The 18,316-nt window shown below is 39.3% G+C and overlaps 1 protein-coding gene across 2 annotated transcripts in view; it reads left to right on the top strand.

Annotated features, from left to right (window-relative positions):
- Window positions 1–18,316, top strand: part of EGFLAM (EGF like, fibronectin type III and laminin G domains) — a 130,377-nt gene that overhangs the window by 56,814 nt on the left and 55,247 nt on the right. The window contains exons 3-6 of one of the 2 annotated variants that reach the window (XM_032214274.1): window positions 437–520; window positions 4,206–4,226; window positions 13,839–13,956; window positions 14,827–14,962. In XM_032214274.1, the coding sequence (XP_032070165.1) occupies window positions 437–520; window positions 4,206–4,226; window positions 13,839–13,956; window positions 14,827–14,962 (359 nt within the window). Of the gene's footprint in view, window positions 1–436; window positions 521–4,199; window positions 4,227–13,838; window positions 13,957–14,826; window positions 14,963–18,316 lie in introns of both variants that reach the window. The other variant, XM_032214273.1, reaches the window with a different exon arrangement.

Below are 18,316 nucleotides of genomic sequence, written 5' to 3'. Positions count from 1 at the left end.
GTTATAACGTACGTATACGCGTTCCACTATGTTAAAGGCACAGCACATTCACTCGTGATTTTGTCGGCGTGCATTTGTCAGCGTGCTATTGTCGAAAATCAATTAGCGATTTTGATGGCGCTCATTTGTCCGTCACGGTTTTGTCGGTGCGCTTATGTCTATCGTGCATTTGTTGGTGAACCATTTAATATTGGCTTTAACCTTATACAATTTATTGACTTCATGAAAATATTTCAGAAACTTGAAGTTTGGTAACTGATTATGTGCTACCAAGTTGGGGTGGCTATATATATCCACCCTAATATCCCCTGACCACAGTGAGGCAACATAGCATGACTTGAGGTTTTTTGGTGGGGTATTAGTACTATTAACAAATAAAATATACCCTTGTTGTATTGATTTATTTGCATTTTTATTTCTTTGACATTGGCTCAAGGTGTTCTACACTGAGGTCAAGACTGATGAACCAATTAGGCAACAGTCTCATGATGTACCTCTCAGTTTGGATATGCTTGGCATGGTGAGTGGCAATACTTTTATATCTGATGTGCAAACATTCATATATTGTTTATTCTGTGGATTTTAGGCAGCCTCCCATAACCATGTTAATAAAGATATAAATCAATTTAAAAGGTACAGAATGTCGTTGTACTATCCTATCACTTTCCATCTCACTACAGTTCTTCTCACCAAAAATCTAGGAAATACAGATGGAAATACACATTTTTTATTGCCTTCCTAAATATTAATAGAGTGAGGTCCATCCTAATGTTAGACCTAATAGAAATAGCAATAACACTTACTTATATACTGTTTCATAGTGCTTTGTAGCACTCTCTAAACTGTTTACAGAGTCAGCATATTGCCCCAACAAACTAGAACCTCATTTTACCATCTACAGAAGAATGGAAGGCTTAAGTCAACACTGAGCTAGTGAGAATCGAACTGCTGGCAGTCAGCAGAAGTAAACTGCAATACTGCATTCTAACCATTGAGCCACTACGGCTCCTATAAGAAGGCTACTACTGAGAAGGTCCTTTCCAAGCCTCACCCTCCTAGCTCAGTTATGTAGGTGAAGTGTTGAAGCTTCTTGTATATAATTAAGAGAACAATGTTATCAACACATGACCTCTCATTTGATGTGGTCCAGTATAAGAAAGAGAAGGAAACTGGGGATAAATTTATATATTAGGGCCACCAGCTTCTCATTAAAAGCTAATATGAGCTAATATACCGCCATTTGAGCCGATTGGGGCTTTCGCGTACAGAGCGTATGGCACCTGCGCGACGCTGCACCAAGCAGCTGTAATGTCGCGGGTGGTAAGTAAGCATGCGTGCGCTGCGTGTGTGCTGCATGTGTTTATGTGGTGGACGCCGGCCCCCGTTGCAGTGTATTGGTTGCAACGGGATCCAGAACCCACCACTGATCCAGCTCTGTGGCTGATTTTACAAAGTTAAGCAAGGACACCAAACCTGATTACAATTTGGTGATGGTAAGAACATCTCAGCATTAGAAGAGAATTACAAATTGTTCTAGTGCTTTGGCTACTTTAGAGAGCCAAAGCACTAGCACTAGTTTGGTTAGTGGTTAAGGCACCAGGCTATAAAGAAGAAGACAGTGAGTGCTAATCCTCTCTTAGGCATGAAGTGGGACCATGGACTTTTCTCAGATGCAGAAAGAAGGCAAAGGCAAACATTTCTAAAGAATCTTGCAAGAAAACTCCAGTCCAGGTAATTTCAAGAATCAATGAGGACTCAAAGGAACACTTGCCCCCCCCCCAAAAAAAGGCTGCCTGAACTGAACTACAAGCTCCAGGTGACCACAAGATGATAGAAAAACGATTCAGACATAGTTTTGCCCAGGTTTTTATAGCCCATATCTGGTAGTCCTGCTCTACATATTGTTGCCAAGTGAATTATAAGACCTGGCCATGACGTTATGATAAATTTAGTTACTTGGAGATTTTATCTAAATCACTTAGGAACTAAAATGTAGCAAAGTATTAAATCTCTGGTTTTCTTTAAATCTTTCTTATTTCATTGCCAGCAGATGCAAGGTGGAGTTGCTATTTTTTTTTCTCTTGGCAGTATACTTATATTACTACCGCCTAGGGAGAAATTCAGCAGGTGTAATATTTTCTATCACCGCCTTCCTTTCTATATTGGGAAAAGCCGCACCTGTTGCAATCCTAGGTACCATCCAGCTGTTAACCCAACCTCTCAGAACAAAAGGGGGGAATAACACAGCAGAAAATGTTTCTTCCATTTTGGATTTAAGAGATTGAAATTCAGGGTATATTGCTGCCTGCCTAAAAACACATGTGCCTGTTTTCATACTGACTGTAAGCATGATGTTTCAATTAAGGAGAAGTTTGGATACAGGAGGAGAAACATCCAACAGTGACATCTTTCATTCAGAGAGAGCTGTGACATGTGGAACCAATCTGAGCTCCTCCGTCTGCAAGATCTTATTTAAAGTGCAGGCATACCATTTATATACAAGAGAACAGCTCTGTGTATAAAAAAAAAGCAGGCTCCAAATTTCCTTTTGCAGTGGAATAATTTGGGTTGATATTTTTTTTAAATCGCAAAAAAGGACTAAAAGTGAATTTGCAGCTAGGCTTGGATTACGAGTTGCAATTCTCCATTTTCCCCCTTTTGGTCCTCTTTTGATCTGTTTTTTTTTTACTTTGTGTGGGTGTTCTGTTCTGTTCTCCTCAAACCAAAAGGAGAAAGTATTTGCTTTACTCTCATACTCAATGTGCTCCTGCTCAGATTTAGATTGGAAAGGGGAAAAAGAAAAAAAAGATTGAGAAAGATTGAAAAATACCATCTTTCTTTTCCGTGAGAAAACCGAAAAGGCATTATAGGTAGTCCTCACTTAAGGATCAGTCACTTAACCACCATTTGAAATTACAATGGATCTTACTTACAACCTGGTTTTGAAGTTACAATGGCCACACCTATCCATGATCATGTGATTGCATTTTGGGTGATTGGCAACCATTTAGGGCTCTTTGCAGTGTCCTGTGGTCATGTCACTGCAATTTTCCATGGGGTTTTTTGCTAGTTTCCAGGTCATAAAATCAGATAGACTCATGTGGCAATCTGCATAACAACCACCATGTCTTACAGCTATAGTTCCAACTATATTTATAGTCATAAGTCAAGGACTGTATTATTTGAATACAGTATTTGAATGCTGTATTTGAATACAGACTGCTGTATTTCAAATTATTGCATAGTTCTGTAGTTCAGATGTAAATCCTTCCTCATTGGTTCCAAAATCTCATACATGGAATACACATGGAAACAGGATCAATTGGAAGATCTATTGTGAAACTCTTTTAAAAATCAATATAAAATCCAATGCCGGTGCTAATAGCAAAATGCAGTTGTACAAATAAAGCAGTAACAAACTGCTTGCACTCCAGATACCAATAAAATCAAATGACTTCAAAAAAATATTGAATAAAACAATCTTTCCTAAATATCAGGTATATGCCCCATTTTATATGTCACGTGAGATGATGTTTCTTTTATTTTTTTAATGTAATTTCAAAACATCTGAGGTTTTGATTGAAGAGGAAGAATTTGGAGCAAAGTATTGTACATGTGGTTGTATTAAAATGAAACGTTAATGAGTCCTTTTAAGTTGGCAGTTTTATGGGTGCATCAAAAAATGTTGCTATATAGAAATCTGCATGTGAAATTTTAATAGGATGGAATTAAATGTAAATTTTGTTATGTTATAAACTGAAGAAAAGTTTATTTTTTATATATTGTTAGTATCTTGACAGAGAAATCATGTTGAGTGCCTGCTAATAAATTAATCAGTTATGATTAGGTAAACAGGAAAAAATTGAATCTTATCACTAAACTGTCTCATTTTCACATAATTTTTATGCATGGATTTTATAGGGGGCTTAAAATAGCATAAGTGAGCATGTGTGTTTTCTTTTGAAAAGATATATTTTTGACTAAAGAAAATTAATGGTGTACATTCTAGTGTAAAATCTATTGGATGTTTAAGTCATCTACCTAATATATTTTGATTTCATTCATTTGAGTGTGTCATAAAGGGAATGTTGGCCCTAAAATGGCTTATATTTTGAATAAACAAAGTAACTCTTACTTTATTATTAAATCAGCATGTTTTTAATCATCCTGTTTCTTAAGATGTTTTTTTTTCCTGCTAGGGTCAGATGGCTGGGCAAGCAATTTTTGTAAGTACTACAGCTCATGTATGTGGTTAAATGTAAACAATATTTGCTTGTTTAAATGTAAATTCATTGTGAGAATTTGCCAATTACGAAATTTTGCATGGATAACAAGGAATGGATTTGTTTGATTTTAGTTGCAAAGCTAGATGATTATGATGCAGAACTGAAAAGTATCTTAACTCAAGACAAAAATCCCAACAAAATAAAAAAAAGTTTCTGTGGAATACTGATTGAGACATCACAGAGAAATACGACTTAAACATTCATGTTCAGTATTTTCATTCAAAGTGAAATTTGTATGACACATATAATCTGTATGAAAATATTAGAGATAAAATCAACAACTGATGACCAAACTGTACTGAATTTGTTGTTCGTTGCAGAGATTTTCAATTTTTTATTGCTATGTTTAGTTTCAGTTGTGACACATCCAGTCATAGACAGTGCATTTAAAGAGTTGTAATCGTCCCAGTTTTTAATTTTTTTTTACAAAACAGGTTATCAAATCATACACTGTCAGATTCCAACATACCATTTTTTAACAGATCTGGAAAAAAGTGTACATGTTAGCATTGGAGGCTTCAGATTCAACATCTGGTACCTCTAAACATTTTCTATTTTTTTTTGTTCATGCCCTTTTGGTTGGAAGGTTAGAAAAGATATTTACCCAAAACTGCAAAATAAATGGTCAGTTGGAAGAGATCATTTATAGAACATAAGCAGTGGAAGTGATGTGCCAGTGCCTGAAGGCTGTCAGGGTCTGGATGGGAGCGAACAAGCTTGCACTCAATCCAGACAAGACCGAGTGGCTATTGATGTTGCCTCCCAAGGTTAGTCCAGATATTCCACCTCTTACCCTGGGGTGTGAAATTATATACCCCTCAGAGAGGGCCCACAATTTGGGTGTCCTCCTGGATCCACAGCTGACATTAGAGCACCACCTGTCGGCTGTGATCAGGGGGGCTTTTGCCCAGGTTCGCCTGGTGCACCAGTTGCGGCCCTACCTGGATCGGGAGGCACTTCGAATAGTCACTCATGCCCTCGTCACCTCAAGATTGGATTACTGTAACACGCTCTACATGGGGCTGCCCCTGAAGAGTGTTCAAAGACTACAGTTGGTCCAGAACGCAGCCGCGTGAGCGATATGGGGTGTATCTAGATACACCCATGTTACACCGATCCTCCAAGAGCTGCGCTGGCTCCCCATTGGTCTCCGGACTCGCTTCAAGGTGCTAGTCATTACTTTTAAAGCCCTACGTGGTTTAGGACCTGGCTACCTGAGAGACCGCCTCCTGCCACTCACCTCCCAATGACCAAAAAGATTGCACAGGCTGGGCCTCCTCTGGGTGTCGTCAACCAGACAATGCCGGTTGGCAGCTCCCCGGGGGAGGGCCTTCTCTGTTGCTGCGCCGGCCCTGTGGAATGATCTACCCGCAGAGATCCGGACCCTTACCACTCTCCCGGCCTTCTGTAAAGCCATTAAGACCTGGTTGTTCTGGCAGGCCTGGGGCTGTTGATGGATATCCAGCCCCCGCTTAGATGTAATGGATGATGTGTATTTTTAATATTGTATTTTTCTATTTTTAAATTTAAACTGTTTCTGTCTTGCTGTGAGCCGCCCAGAGTTGCCCAGGTTTATTAAAATTTGTATGCTGGAGTGGGCGGCATACAAATTTTAATAAACCTTAAACCATAAACCATATCCCCAAGTGGACACACCAAAATTTAGCAGCAAACAACAATTTTCAGCCATTTAGAGATAAAGGAATAGCATGTTTCCTGACTAACAACATTTTAAAAATGCACTAGCTTTTGTGAGCTATAGTTTCCTTCATCAGATGCACTAAACAACTGCAGCTTATATACTGTATTTTTTGGAGTATAAGACGCACCGGACTATAAAGTGAACCTGATTTTGAAAAGGTAAATTTTTTAAAAAAAGTTTTTGCAATCTGCAGGCCTCCCAAACCCTTTGCATGCCTCGTTTTGTGTGGAAAATGGGGCATGCAGATAGTTTGAGAGGCCTGCAAAGTGTTCCTGGGGGTTGGGGGGGGCAAAATGAGCAAAAATGGCCTGTTTTTTCATGAAAACAGGTCCGTTTTTTGCAAAAAAAACAAAAAAACCAGGGCATGCATAGGCTTTGGGGCAAAAATAAGCAAAAAACCAGCCTGTTTTTCACTCGTTTTTGCCTTCCCCAGCCTCCAGGAGCACTTTGCAGGCCTCCCAAACCTGCTGCATATCCATTTTTGCGAAGGGGGCGGGGTTTTGGGAGGTCAAAAATGCTGTATTCAGTGTATAAGACGCACCCAGATTTTCACCCTCTTTTTGGGGGGAAAAGGTGCATCTTATACTCTGAAAAATACAGTAAGTTGATGAGGGAAAAGGTTTCTTCACCGAGCTTGTGGGTTGGTTTCCAAACATTTCGTTACCAGGCTAGGTAACATCTTCAATAGGGGATATGAGTATCAGTGTTCTTTTGTTTATATGGGCTTCTGTGGTCAGAGGGCCTCGTGATGAGTTTTGTGATGACTCAGGTGTGAGTCATCAGTGGAAATCTTGTGATGGGGAGGTTGCATCAGCCTAGGGTCATTGGGAGGTGAAGTGCTGGTTGGGGGACTTTGTGTGGGTTGGTCGAGAGTTGATGCTTACATAAGTTGATATCTTTCAAAAAATATTAGCCAGTTTGTAAAGGTGATACCAGCACCTTCAGATTTTTTGACTTTTGACCATCAGATCATTAGTATTTCTTATACAGTAAATATTGCTCTGATGATAAAGAGTTCTACTCCCCCTCTCCACTTGAAAAGAACTCTGTGCTTCCTCCCATAATTGGGGCTTACCAGGGGTTGTGACTCTAAATATATACCTTCTTCCCTGGCTGGCTGATAAGGAGTCGAGCTCTGTGGCTCAATGGTTAACACATCTGCCTAAGATGTAATCAGCCCAGGTTCGAATTCCAGTAAAGGTATGGCTAGCTGATGAGAGCTAAATAGCTTGAAATAGATCTATACTAGTCTCCCTTTATTTATTTATTTATCAGCACAAATATAACACACACACACACACACACACACACATATATATATATTGAGAGCAGGCCATGGAATTTCATTTTTAATGTGGACCAATGTACTCATAGCAAAAAACGACAATAAAACTTATCTTACCTTACGTGTTTTATGACCTTGTCTCTTTTATGCTGTGGTTCATTTCACAAACGTGGCAAGAAAGGTTGTAAAATGGGGCAAAACTCACTTTACAAATGTCTCACTTAGCAAAAGAAATTTTAGGCTAAACTGTAGTCATATAAGCTGAGGCTCATTTGAGGGGACATTATGTTGAGGAAATCTGAGAGATAATTTAGAAATAAATGCACCTTTATAAAACAATGCATAGTCTATGCATGTCAGTGCTTTATACATTTTGATTTACTCTCTCTTATTAAATATAAGAGGAGTTTAAGTCTAAAGTAGATTGAGTTTTTCTACATGTTGGGCAGCTTAATCACATCTGTCTCCACCAATCATATTAATATATGCAGTTTAATATATTTTTTTAAGACCAGCCTATAAAACTATGCAAAAAAATAAATCTGAACACAGTCTAAATAAAAATGTGTAAGCAAAATTATGGGGGGAAACATATCAGTGATTCTTTATTCAGTAAGGAAAAGTATATTTTATGACTGATTGAACCTTCAGAGTTTGTCACGGCTTTCATTCATAGCTTTCCCGGTTTCCTTGTAAACATTTAATTTTTGAACCAAAGAACCTGTGAAGAGAAATGATTAGACTTCCCCTAAACCATTTATGTCGTATGAGCCTTTGATATGAAATGCAGTGTTGCTGAGAAAAACTAATCTGAACTCTAACCAAGATATTAATATTGCATTGGTTATTCAATAACATCTAGCAAAGATGTTTGGTTTCTGACCCTGCAGGGAAAGTTACACTGGTAGATTATTTCATTTTATTGCATTCAGAATCTATTAAGAAACATTCTTTTCCAGTTTTGTCTCTGTGGGGTTATATGCCCCTTCCCCCAAAAAAGTTTTAGTTTAACTTACTGCAAGGCCTTAGAGTCTGGCAGGATATAGTTCATATAAAGATGTATGCACAAGGGAGTAAAGCCCATTTGTGAAAATGTGGAAGCTTTCCCCAGATTCTTCATTCCTTCTAATCCTGTGCAAAAACACTTACGCCTCACAGCTATCTCTGTCTCCAGTGAATGCCTAGCCGGACAAAATGTTTGTTATTTTCCTGTTTTTTTCCCCTCGAGAGAGATCATTTTATTTTAAAGTGAGTGGTATTTCAGCAATAGCATGTGGAATAGCATACTTGAACTTGGGAGTGCAAATCCTCGTCTTAGTAAAGAAAGACAACTGTCTTTTATTTTTTCCTATTATTTGTCTTGGAAACCTAAATAAAAAAAGCAGCGACTAGGGCTGTATTCATATGATTTTGTCAAGGGAATTAATGGGAGGGGAAAAACACACCAGCATTTTGAACTTTGGCAGCCAACTCACCAACTTTCTGCACCTGGAAATTCTATTTCAAGTTGTTCTAAATTTTGTATAATTTTCCATGTACTATGACTAAGATTATAAATATCTGTAAATGGGAAGGGAGGGGAAGAAGATTAAGGGGGGGAGGTTTGTAGCAGGAGCTGCTGTAATTGAAATTTCCACACAGATTATTTTAAAATGGGCTACTTAGTACTCTAGAAGAGGGATGACAAAATTCGAAATAATCTTGATAGATTAATGAAATGACATGTCCTCATTAAAGTAGAAGAAGAATGGATTGCCACAATTTTCAAACTTTGACCCGGTGTTCTTCAACATTTTTATTTATTACTTGGAGGAGGACATGGAGAGAATGCTTATTTTTCTTTATAAGATTGGCAGAGACAAAAAATTTGATAGGAGAGTTAATAACCTAGAAGGCAGAATTTTTTTAAAAAAAATTTAGTTGGAGAAGTGGACTGACAACACAATTGAATAAAGATAGAGGTAAAGTTTTGAACTTAGGACATAGAAATATAATGCCTAGATATAGGAATCCATGGTATTTGTGAAAAAAAAGAAATCATGAAATGATAATTGGTTGCTATCCAAAAAAATATAGGAGTAAACATGGTTCCTAAAAAGACAAAATTTTAGTTGTATCAGGAAGGATAGTCTGCATCTGGATAGTGGGCATCGCAAGAGACTCCGAAGAAACTCTTCCTAGCTTCTTGAGCTGTAAAGGAGACGGCAGGAGAATTGTAAATTCGAAGTTGCAAGTTTGGTATCAGCCTTACTAGGTAAATCAGACAGGAAACATGACCAGATAAGATTATTCTACTTTATTAGAGAAATACATTGATAGAATATTGAATTCTAGGTTTCAATCCTACCCTCCCCCCCTCAACTGTTGTGGGCCACCAGTGGTCAGCAGAGCTGGCAGCAAATTCGGACAGTGAGGAAGTTGGGGAGGAACATGGGCCAGTTCTGGAGGCTGGGGAAGGCTCTGAGGAGGGATATGTGTCGGAGGCAGAGAGGCGGCCAGAGCCGTATGCCAGTTATCAGCTGCTTTCAGAATCAGACATCTGTGAGGCAGGCAAACAGCTGGAGCCTGTTCCCAGTGTGCGCATGCGCAGAGTTGCCAGATGAAGGGAACAGCTAAAGAACAGGAGTCGACTTGGGAGTAAGGCCACAGGTGGACGATGAATGGCCCCTCCCAGAGGAAATAAAAAAGGAATGAAAAGGGAGGTGTTTGCAGGAGACAATTAGTTTGTTTAATTGTTCGTGACTCTCCGAGATTCCTGGCCAGGTTTTGCAGATATCGGCCTGTCAGCTCTCCAAGCCAGATAAGGTCTGTGATTGTACATCCTCCCTTGAAAGACTTTGTTGGATGTGAATGAGCAGAATTCACAGTAAAGTAATAAAAGGAGTTTGGGTTGGGACAAGGAGTTTCCTTCATGCTCTGGTGAAGCCTAGGTCAGAACACCTACCCCCATTACAGCTTGAGAAACTAGGAAGGATCCATTCTGAGCAGATTGCCCCATTCACTATTCAGCTGTGGGTTAGGCTATCTCTTATCTGCTGATTCCCTAGGCTGAAAAACTAATTTTACAACTGGTCCTTGCCCTTAGTGATTATCATATGACTGAGGTTTGGGTGCTTCTGAACTAGTGAGTATTTATAACTAACTGTCACATGATTGTCCTGCACAATCACGTGATTGCCATTTGGGCACATCACAACCAACTGCTGACAAATAGACTCAATGGAGAAGCCAACAGTAAAATAGCAAGTTGTGGCTATGTGATACCTTGTTTCTTGATGCCTGTAAATGGTTTTCTTAACAACCATGTTGGAAATGAAGTCATAAGTCCATCATGGTGGTGTGAAGATGTCTTGCTTAATGATCACATCACTTAGTGATGGAGTTGCCACTCCCAACTGCGGTCATTAAATGAGCTTTGTCTGCAAATTTAAATTAATAACATTACATTTTTCCCTTTTGGAGCAACATGGAACTGTCTTGTGTTTTGTGTAAAAGTGCCAGAGAATTCGAAAACTGCTGTCATCCATATCTTCTTTTCTCTGAAATATTCCCATCTTTTTTCATTTGCTCTTCATAGGGCTTGTTTATTTTTTTTCCATTCTGTGGAAGTTTATTTCTTTTTTTAAAAAGAATGCAGAGGTCAGAACTAGAAACAATACTTTAGCTGCATTCTGACTAATACAGAGCAGAGCAAAGCAGGTACTTCTAATAAGCTTAAAACAATATTTCTTCTTCTCTATTTTCTTCCGTTTGCAAGTTGAGAAAAATAACAAACCCACCCGAGATATCCCTCTCATGCTAGTTAAAAGTAATTTCAGACATATATTCATGTCTTGTCATAAATTATTCATATCTAGGTTTACAGTATTTACTTAACAATAATAATGAAAAGGGAACTCAGAGATAGATACAGAAGTACAGAATATCCACCCCAGACTTCTGAGTTGTTCTTCCAACTGTGACATTCAATGATAAAATATTTTTCATATATAGAAAAAGTGATGCTCCTCAGACCGTTGCATTGTTGCTTTGTTTGCTCTAGTTGTTTGTTTGCAGTCATGTACAGTATCTGTTAGGCTCTTGGCAACCAATTCATTGAAAGTAATTCTCCCAAGCAAGATTTTCAGAATCTTCTTTAGCAGAATAGAATTGAGATGAAAGGATAGAATTATAAGAATTTCAGCAATGGAATTGTTTCTAGTTTGGAACCTATTTATCCTTCAATAATTAGGTTAGAAGGGACACGGTGGCTCTGGCTAAGACGCTGAGCTTGTCGACCAGAAGGTCAGCAGTTCAGCGGTTCGAATCCCTAGTGCCATGTAACAGAATGGGCTCCCGTTATTTGTCCCAACTTCTGCCAACCTAGCAGTTCAAAAGCATTTAAAAATGCAAGTAGAAAAATAGGAACTACCTTTGGTGGGAAGATAACAGCATTCCGTGCGCCTTCAGCATTTAGTCATGCTGGCCACATGAACATGGAGAAGTCTTCGGACAGTGCTGGCTCTTCAGCTTTGAAACAGAGATGAGGATCGCTCCCTATAGTCTTGAACAACTAGCACATATGGGTGAGGGAAACCTTTACATTTATCTAATTAGGGTAAGGATTTTTTCCCAATATGGAATCAATTCATTATGTCATAAAAAGTAGGGGAGGAGTTCCATAAAGGAGGACCTTGCAGATGGTTGATTACAAATCCCTTATAGGATTATGAGCCAAGCATTATAGTCACTCGTTCAGTTGGCCTCCAATTAATTTCCAAATCATTAGTATGCAATTCAAAAGAATATGATCAACTACAAATTCTATGAACCTTTCTAGAACAGAATTAATATGCAAAACAGCTTCTCTTCAGAAGGGAGATAGTACATCATACTTCTAGATCATATGAACCAGAATTAAATTTTGGACATTCCCTCTTCAGCAGTTTATTTGAACTTGGTGAATTTCCTCCTTATATGGTACTAGTTGGATACCCATGCTTCGCAATGAAATTATGTGATCGGGCAATGCTGGAGAAATCTGGCTCAATCCACTGGCTCGGTGGTGGTTGGTGATTGAAACATATAAGGGACTATTGCTCTCACTGCCTTGAGTCTGGAAGCAGTTTTATAGCTGGAAGGCACAGACATTTTGGTGAGGTACCGAAGTTTAGTACTATAAGGAGCCCCAGATCACTCCTGAGTGAAGGAGTAGAACATCTGCCAGTTGTAACTGAGGTAATGGAATGTGAGGCAACTGGCAGTTGGAACAGAGTTCTTTTCAAGTGGGAAGGGGGAGTAGAACTCTTTATCATCAGAGCATGTTTACTGTATAAGAAATACTAATGATCTGATGATCATTTCGAAAAATCTTTTCTTAGCCGAGCACCTAGAAACCAAGAGGAACATATATGCCAAATATATGATTCTGTGATGAGTGAGTGTATTTGGCATATATATATATATATATATATATATATATATATATATATATATATATATGTGTGTGTGTGTGTGTGTGTGTGTGTGTGTGTGTGTGTGTGTGTGTGTGTGTTTAATATTTTGTTTAACTAGTTGCAATTTTAGATCTACAGAAATATATTTTACTTATTTATAATTGGGGGTGCGATGGCTCAGTGGTTAAAGGCACTGAGCTTATCAGATGGAAAACTGACAGCCAGGGTTCGAGACCCAAATGCTATGGAATTGAACTGTCATTACTTGCCCTAGCAAATAACCTAGCATTCAAAAGCATGCAAATGCGAGTAGATAAATAGCTGCCATTTTAGTGAGAAGGAACAGCATTTCATACGCCTCAGTGAATAGTCATGCTGATCACATGACTACAGAAATGTCTTCAGACAATGCTGGCTCCCTACAGTAACCACTGCCCCCTAGAGTCAGATACAACTGGACAGGGGAAAGTTTTACCTTCATATTGATGATCATATTTTAATCTCCAAATTGCTCCAATCCTGATTAACTCTCTGTATGGAGGCAACAAGGCAAGACATACAATATAAAGAAAGATAAATCTTAAATTTTAAGACTTAGCCCACCCCTATCAGGGTACCAAACATAATTAAGGGATGAAGTCATGATTGAATAAATTAAACTTGATTGCAAAGAATAGGCAATATTGTAGCACTCTATACCTTTAAGTGAGAATATCCTTCCATCCATCCATCTGTCCGTCCATCCATCCACCCATCTCACTCTTAGGGTGTTCTCAGCCATCACTGAGAAGGCTTGGTGCCTGGCTCGTAAATCTTGTGAGGAGAAGAGGTTCTCAATAGGCACTTTTCTAGATATCCAGACTAGATGGGAAGATTCGATTCTGGAAAGGCGTTGCCTAATACACTCTAATGGTGCACTATTTTGTAGTAACTAAAATGGAATTCCATTGACGGTTGTGTGGTAGACACTTCAATTGCTTATTCCACTCCTTGTGAACATCTAATTTACTGTATTGAACATCCTAGTGTGTCCTAACATAAATATAAATTGTTATGATTGGCTCAAATATGATTTTAGCTTTTCATTAAAAAAAGTCTCTTCATCCTTTTCTATATTTTATACCGAGCAGGAAGTTGTTATTGGAGATCTGAAGCCAGGGACTCTCCATAGTGTCAGCATAGGAGCTTATGGCTGGGCAGGAAGAGGCAGAGCCAGCATGCCTAGAAATGTGACAACTCTATCACAAGGTAAATATTATTTGAATAGCTTTCTATTAAGTGTGCTGATGGAGACACAGTTAACTGTAGATATTGCAAATCAGGGGTGTTGAACTCAATTTCATTGGGGGTCACATCAGGGCTGTGGTTGACCTCGAGGGACCAGGCTAGCTTGACGCCACTCACTGGGTGTGGCCAGCTGGGTTGGCATGGCCAGCTTGAAGCCACTTCCCAAACTGCTAGCATGTTTCCTCTTTGCATTGGGTAGACCAGGCCGAAGCAATGCGGGTATACTAGGCCAAAATGATGCAAGCTGGCCCCTTACACTTTCCAGGATGAGCCCACGGGCCAGATCTGACCAAATACTGGGCCGGATTTGACAACCCTGCTGTAAAGGTATTTCAGAAAGGTACATGGGACATTAGGAAAAATTCAATGCAATGCAGAATTAGGAATGAGTTATGGGAATTTCAAAGGAAACAGGATGCAGTTACAATTGCAAAAAAGAACGATGAGGATTATTAAGGAGTCAAAGGAATAAATGTATTATGATATAATTTAGTATGCTTTATTGGTGCCAGTATGAATCTTTTCAAAACTCTTCACAAGGACATTTGGAAATTAATTTATTTTAAAACATGGCTTCTTCTGGGCCATAACTATATCAATTTATTCAGAGCAACACTTTCATCATTTAAGTATTTCCCCCCATGAAAGGGGAAAAATGGTGGGATTTTCTATATCGAATAGCAACGACTCTCCTTGAAGCAAAGATGGGTAGAAAGTCCAGTTTTTGATTATCTCTAGCATTACAATTTTATCAAAGGTTTTGCTTTTGTAAGCAGTTCTGAGTTTTCCAAAGGGTCCAATAATGTATATAATTTCTTTCTTCTCTCTTAGATAAATGTATGCCACCAGCTCCACCTAGTCAGCCTCAAGTCATTGTTGTTTCAGATTCAGAAGTTGCTTTATCATGGAAACCAGGACCAAGTGAAGGAGGTTCTCCAATTGAGTACTACACAGTGGAATTTATCAGGTGATCTTGACTACGGCATTTGTATGTGAGCACATTTTTCATATATGTGGGTTCACATTTGTTTCAATCCAGTGGTGAAATTAACTTTTTTTGCCACTGGTTCTGTGGGTGTGGCTTGGGGGAGAGTCATGTGACTGGGTGGGCATGGCCAACTTTTTTTCACTTTTTAAAGCATTTTTTTTCCTGCTGGTTTGGGCAAATAAGCAGGGGAAAATGCTTTAAAAAGTGGTGCTGGGGAGGCTTCTGCCAATCGCATGAATCAGCTGTGAGCTGCGCAATCCGCAGAAGCTTTTTTTAAACTACCAGTTCGCAGAACCAACGACAATCGTCCCTACCGGTTCAGCTGAACTAGGCCAAACCAGGCGGATTTCACCCCTGTTTCAATCTGATGTCATTAATGTAAGTGAAACTGGTTCTTATTTATTCATTAGTTTAAATGGCTTTGATTCAGCACAGCTTCAGAGTTCCTTTTGGGTTTGGGACCAAATCAGTCTTCCTTCTTCTTTGTGGTTTATGAAACACACTTATGATACACACTGGACCTCCACAGTAGCTCATGCAGAGATCTCCAAAGCTCTACTCTTTCTGTTACAATGCAATATGGAAAGGTGGGCTTCTATTTAACCCTAACTCATTTCTGAACCATCTCTTAACTGTCACGGTACTATAGAATTTTCTCTCTCTTCTACTTTATTTATTTAAGTCTGTTGATAAACCCAACTCTAGTGGACTCCGCTTAAGGATGGATCAGTTGGGTATATAGAAAATTCCCATGTAAATGCGTACTTGTATTTTATGTTAATTGTGTTAAGTGGCTTGTTCCACTGGATGGGATGTTCTTTGTAAAACTAGTGGATGAGATCTTTTGTCTTGAGCAAATTTCTGTTTTCTGATCATTGTAGGAATGCCTGTTTTAACACCAGTGTCAGCCAATCAGTCCCATTCCTTCTTTAGTGGCAATTAAAAATTTAAAAAGTATAAAATGTAGGCAGATTTTTTTAAAATTTTAATTAAGAATGCCTGGTTTCATCCATTTTTTAATTAAATGTGTTAATTAGATTTATTAGTGACTTAAATTGTTTCATTATGTTTGTTCGGGAAAGTTGGGGTGGTTATATGGTTTTCTTCAGTTCTATGCTCTTCAGCTGGCTATATGTTCTGCAGGTGAATTTAGCTGAGTGGTTTTCAGTTTTTTTGTTTGTGTATCAGTTTTGCTAAAAACCTGAAATGTCAGTTTTTAGCAAAACCATCACAAAACATAGTTATATAACCATGGAGTGTTGCAAATGGCCATAAATGTGGCCATGTTGTCAAACACCTGATGTCTGAGATCCGACCATTGGAATGTTGAATCCCCACAGTGGTGGATTGCTAATCCCGTTCCAACCGGTACGGTAGGAACGGGGCTGGCGGCGTTCTCATGCACGCATCTTAGCGCCTGCGCGATTCTCCAGCTGCTCACGGAGAATTGCACAGGCGCTGTATGTGCCATGCGCCTGTGTGGAAGCACAAAAGCCTTTAAGACCGGTAAGGAGCGAGGGCGGGCGGGTGGGCCTTTTGGCGTTTCCAGAAGTTACTAACTTTCAGGTTCACCGACCAACTGGTCCGCGCGGACTGCCGCGGACCGGTTGAAACTCACCCTTGAATCCCCATCTTGTAAGTAGCCCCAAGGTAGGTCTGTCATAACTTCAAAGAGTCACTCAGTGACCAGTTTATACATCAAGGGATACCTGTATTGCTATCCTTTCAGGAGTGGGCTTCAAAAATTTTAGCATGGTGTTCTCTGCCTGGTTGCTGGAGTTTGTGGCCATGGTGGGCGTGGCGTAGTTGGCCTCATGCACCACAGTTGGGGGGGGGGTTGCCCTCCCTGTGCTCCAGAGGCTTTTCTCGAGCCTCCAGAAGGGTGAAAATGGCTCTGGAAGCCCTCCGGAGGCCAGAAATGAGACCGTTTCCGGCCTTCCAGAACTTCCGGTAGGTCCATTTTTGCCCTCCCTGAGCCTCCACACGCGCCCTGCACTTACCTGCATCCAAAACGGGCCTGGGGGGAGGGGTGGGCGGGGCAAGCCAGGAGTGGGATTTGGGGGTTCTCTAAACTGCACAGAATCTTAGCTAGAGGTTCTCCCGAACTCCTACGGACCCCCAGCAGCCCACCCCTTTGCATATCACTTAAAGTCACGTGTGGCCATTGGACTGAAGAAAGTTGTATAGTCCTGCCCAAGAGCATACTTGAACTTCCAAAACTTCCTTATATCTGTGTAAGGATCAAGTATGAGGAGGGAGAATGCAGAAACCTATGACAGAATTCTTGCCTATGTTATCCTTCTCTTTTTCACGTTTTGCTTATAGCAGGGAAATTCATATGAATGCCAAAGTATTGTAACTGAGTTGCATTGTGCAATTGCCATTGTAGGTTCCTCTTGCCAGGAGGGAATTTTTGTAGCTTGTTTGGTGTCATGCCTAAACTGGAATCCTCTAGGATTGTTGGTTTCTTGGGAGTCAAGAAGGATTCAGAATTGAAAGCCTATGTTTGCTTATTCTTTCCCAATTCGGCAGGGTTCTTCATATGCTCAGTATGATTTAAAGAATAGAGGTTTTTAATAGTGAAAAGAAATAAATCACAATCATCTATGACATGAAGAGAACTATTCAAAGAGTTTAAAGAAAGGGAACAGACCTTTTAAATTACAAGAAACAGAAGAGTCCCTTGTGGTTTGGATCAACAACTGAGTAGTCGAATAGTTAAGTGGCCCTTAGCGGATTTGTTAGGAGAAATTTCTTTAAGAAAAGAAAGACAATATTTTACCGTTGAGTCACTTTTGTTAGTCTGTTTTACAGAGATTTAGGGATGCAATTATTTACAAAAAAATACTTTTTGTTGTCTCCTCTAGCTGGAGAAATTGGTTTCTCAAGTTCACAGAACTGGACAAAGCTGAAACAAACAGTTCCAAACTTCTCTTTTTTTGATTTCAGAGAACGCCCTTCTTGCTCAATAGAAATGACCTTCAGATGATTAAATCATTTTTATATTGACTGATTAGAAAATGTCAGATGAGTCTATTTTGACAGCATCACTGCTGGGCTACAAATAATACGAACAAACAAGCAAAATATCTCTCCTGTGCTGCAGTTTTTATTAGAGTGCTTCCAAAAATGTTTGCAGCTGCTTTCTTATGTAAACAATAATACGTTTAAAACTTGAAAAGTTATTTCCTGCTGTAAATATTTCAAGGATGCCAGACTAAACGGGACAGCAATTTAGTCTTATGTGTCAAAGTCTTTCAGTCTCTGTTATGTTCAGCCATTTCCGTAGGAACGACTTTAGAAAGTTCAAGGGAGTAAAAATTGCAGTTTTGT

This window comes from Thamnophis elegans, chromosome 3 (assembly GCF_009769535.1).
Source record: "Thamnophis elegans isolate rThaEle1 chromosome 3, rThaEle1.pri, whole genome shotgun sequence".
Classification (NCBI taxonomy): Eukaryota; Metazoa; Chordata; class Lepidosauria; order Squamata; family Colubridae; genus Thamnophis; species Thamnophis elegans.
The sequence above is the reverse complement of the archived record's forward strand: the minus strand, read 5'-3'. Positions and strand labels throughout refer to the sequence as shown.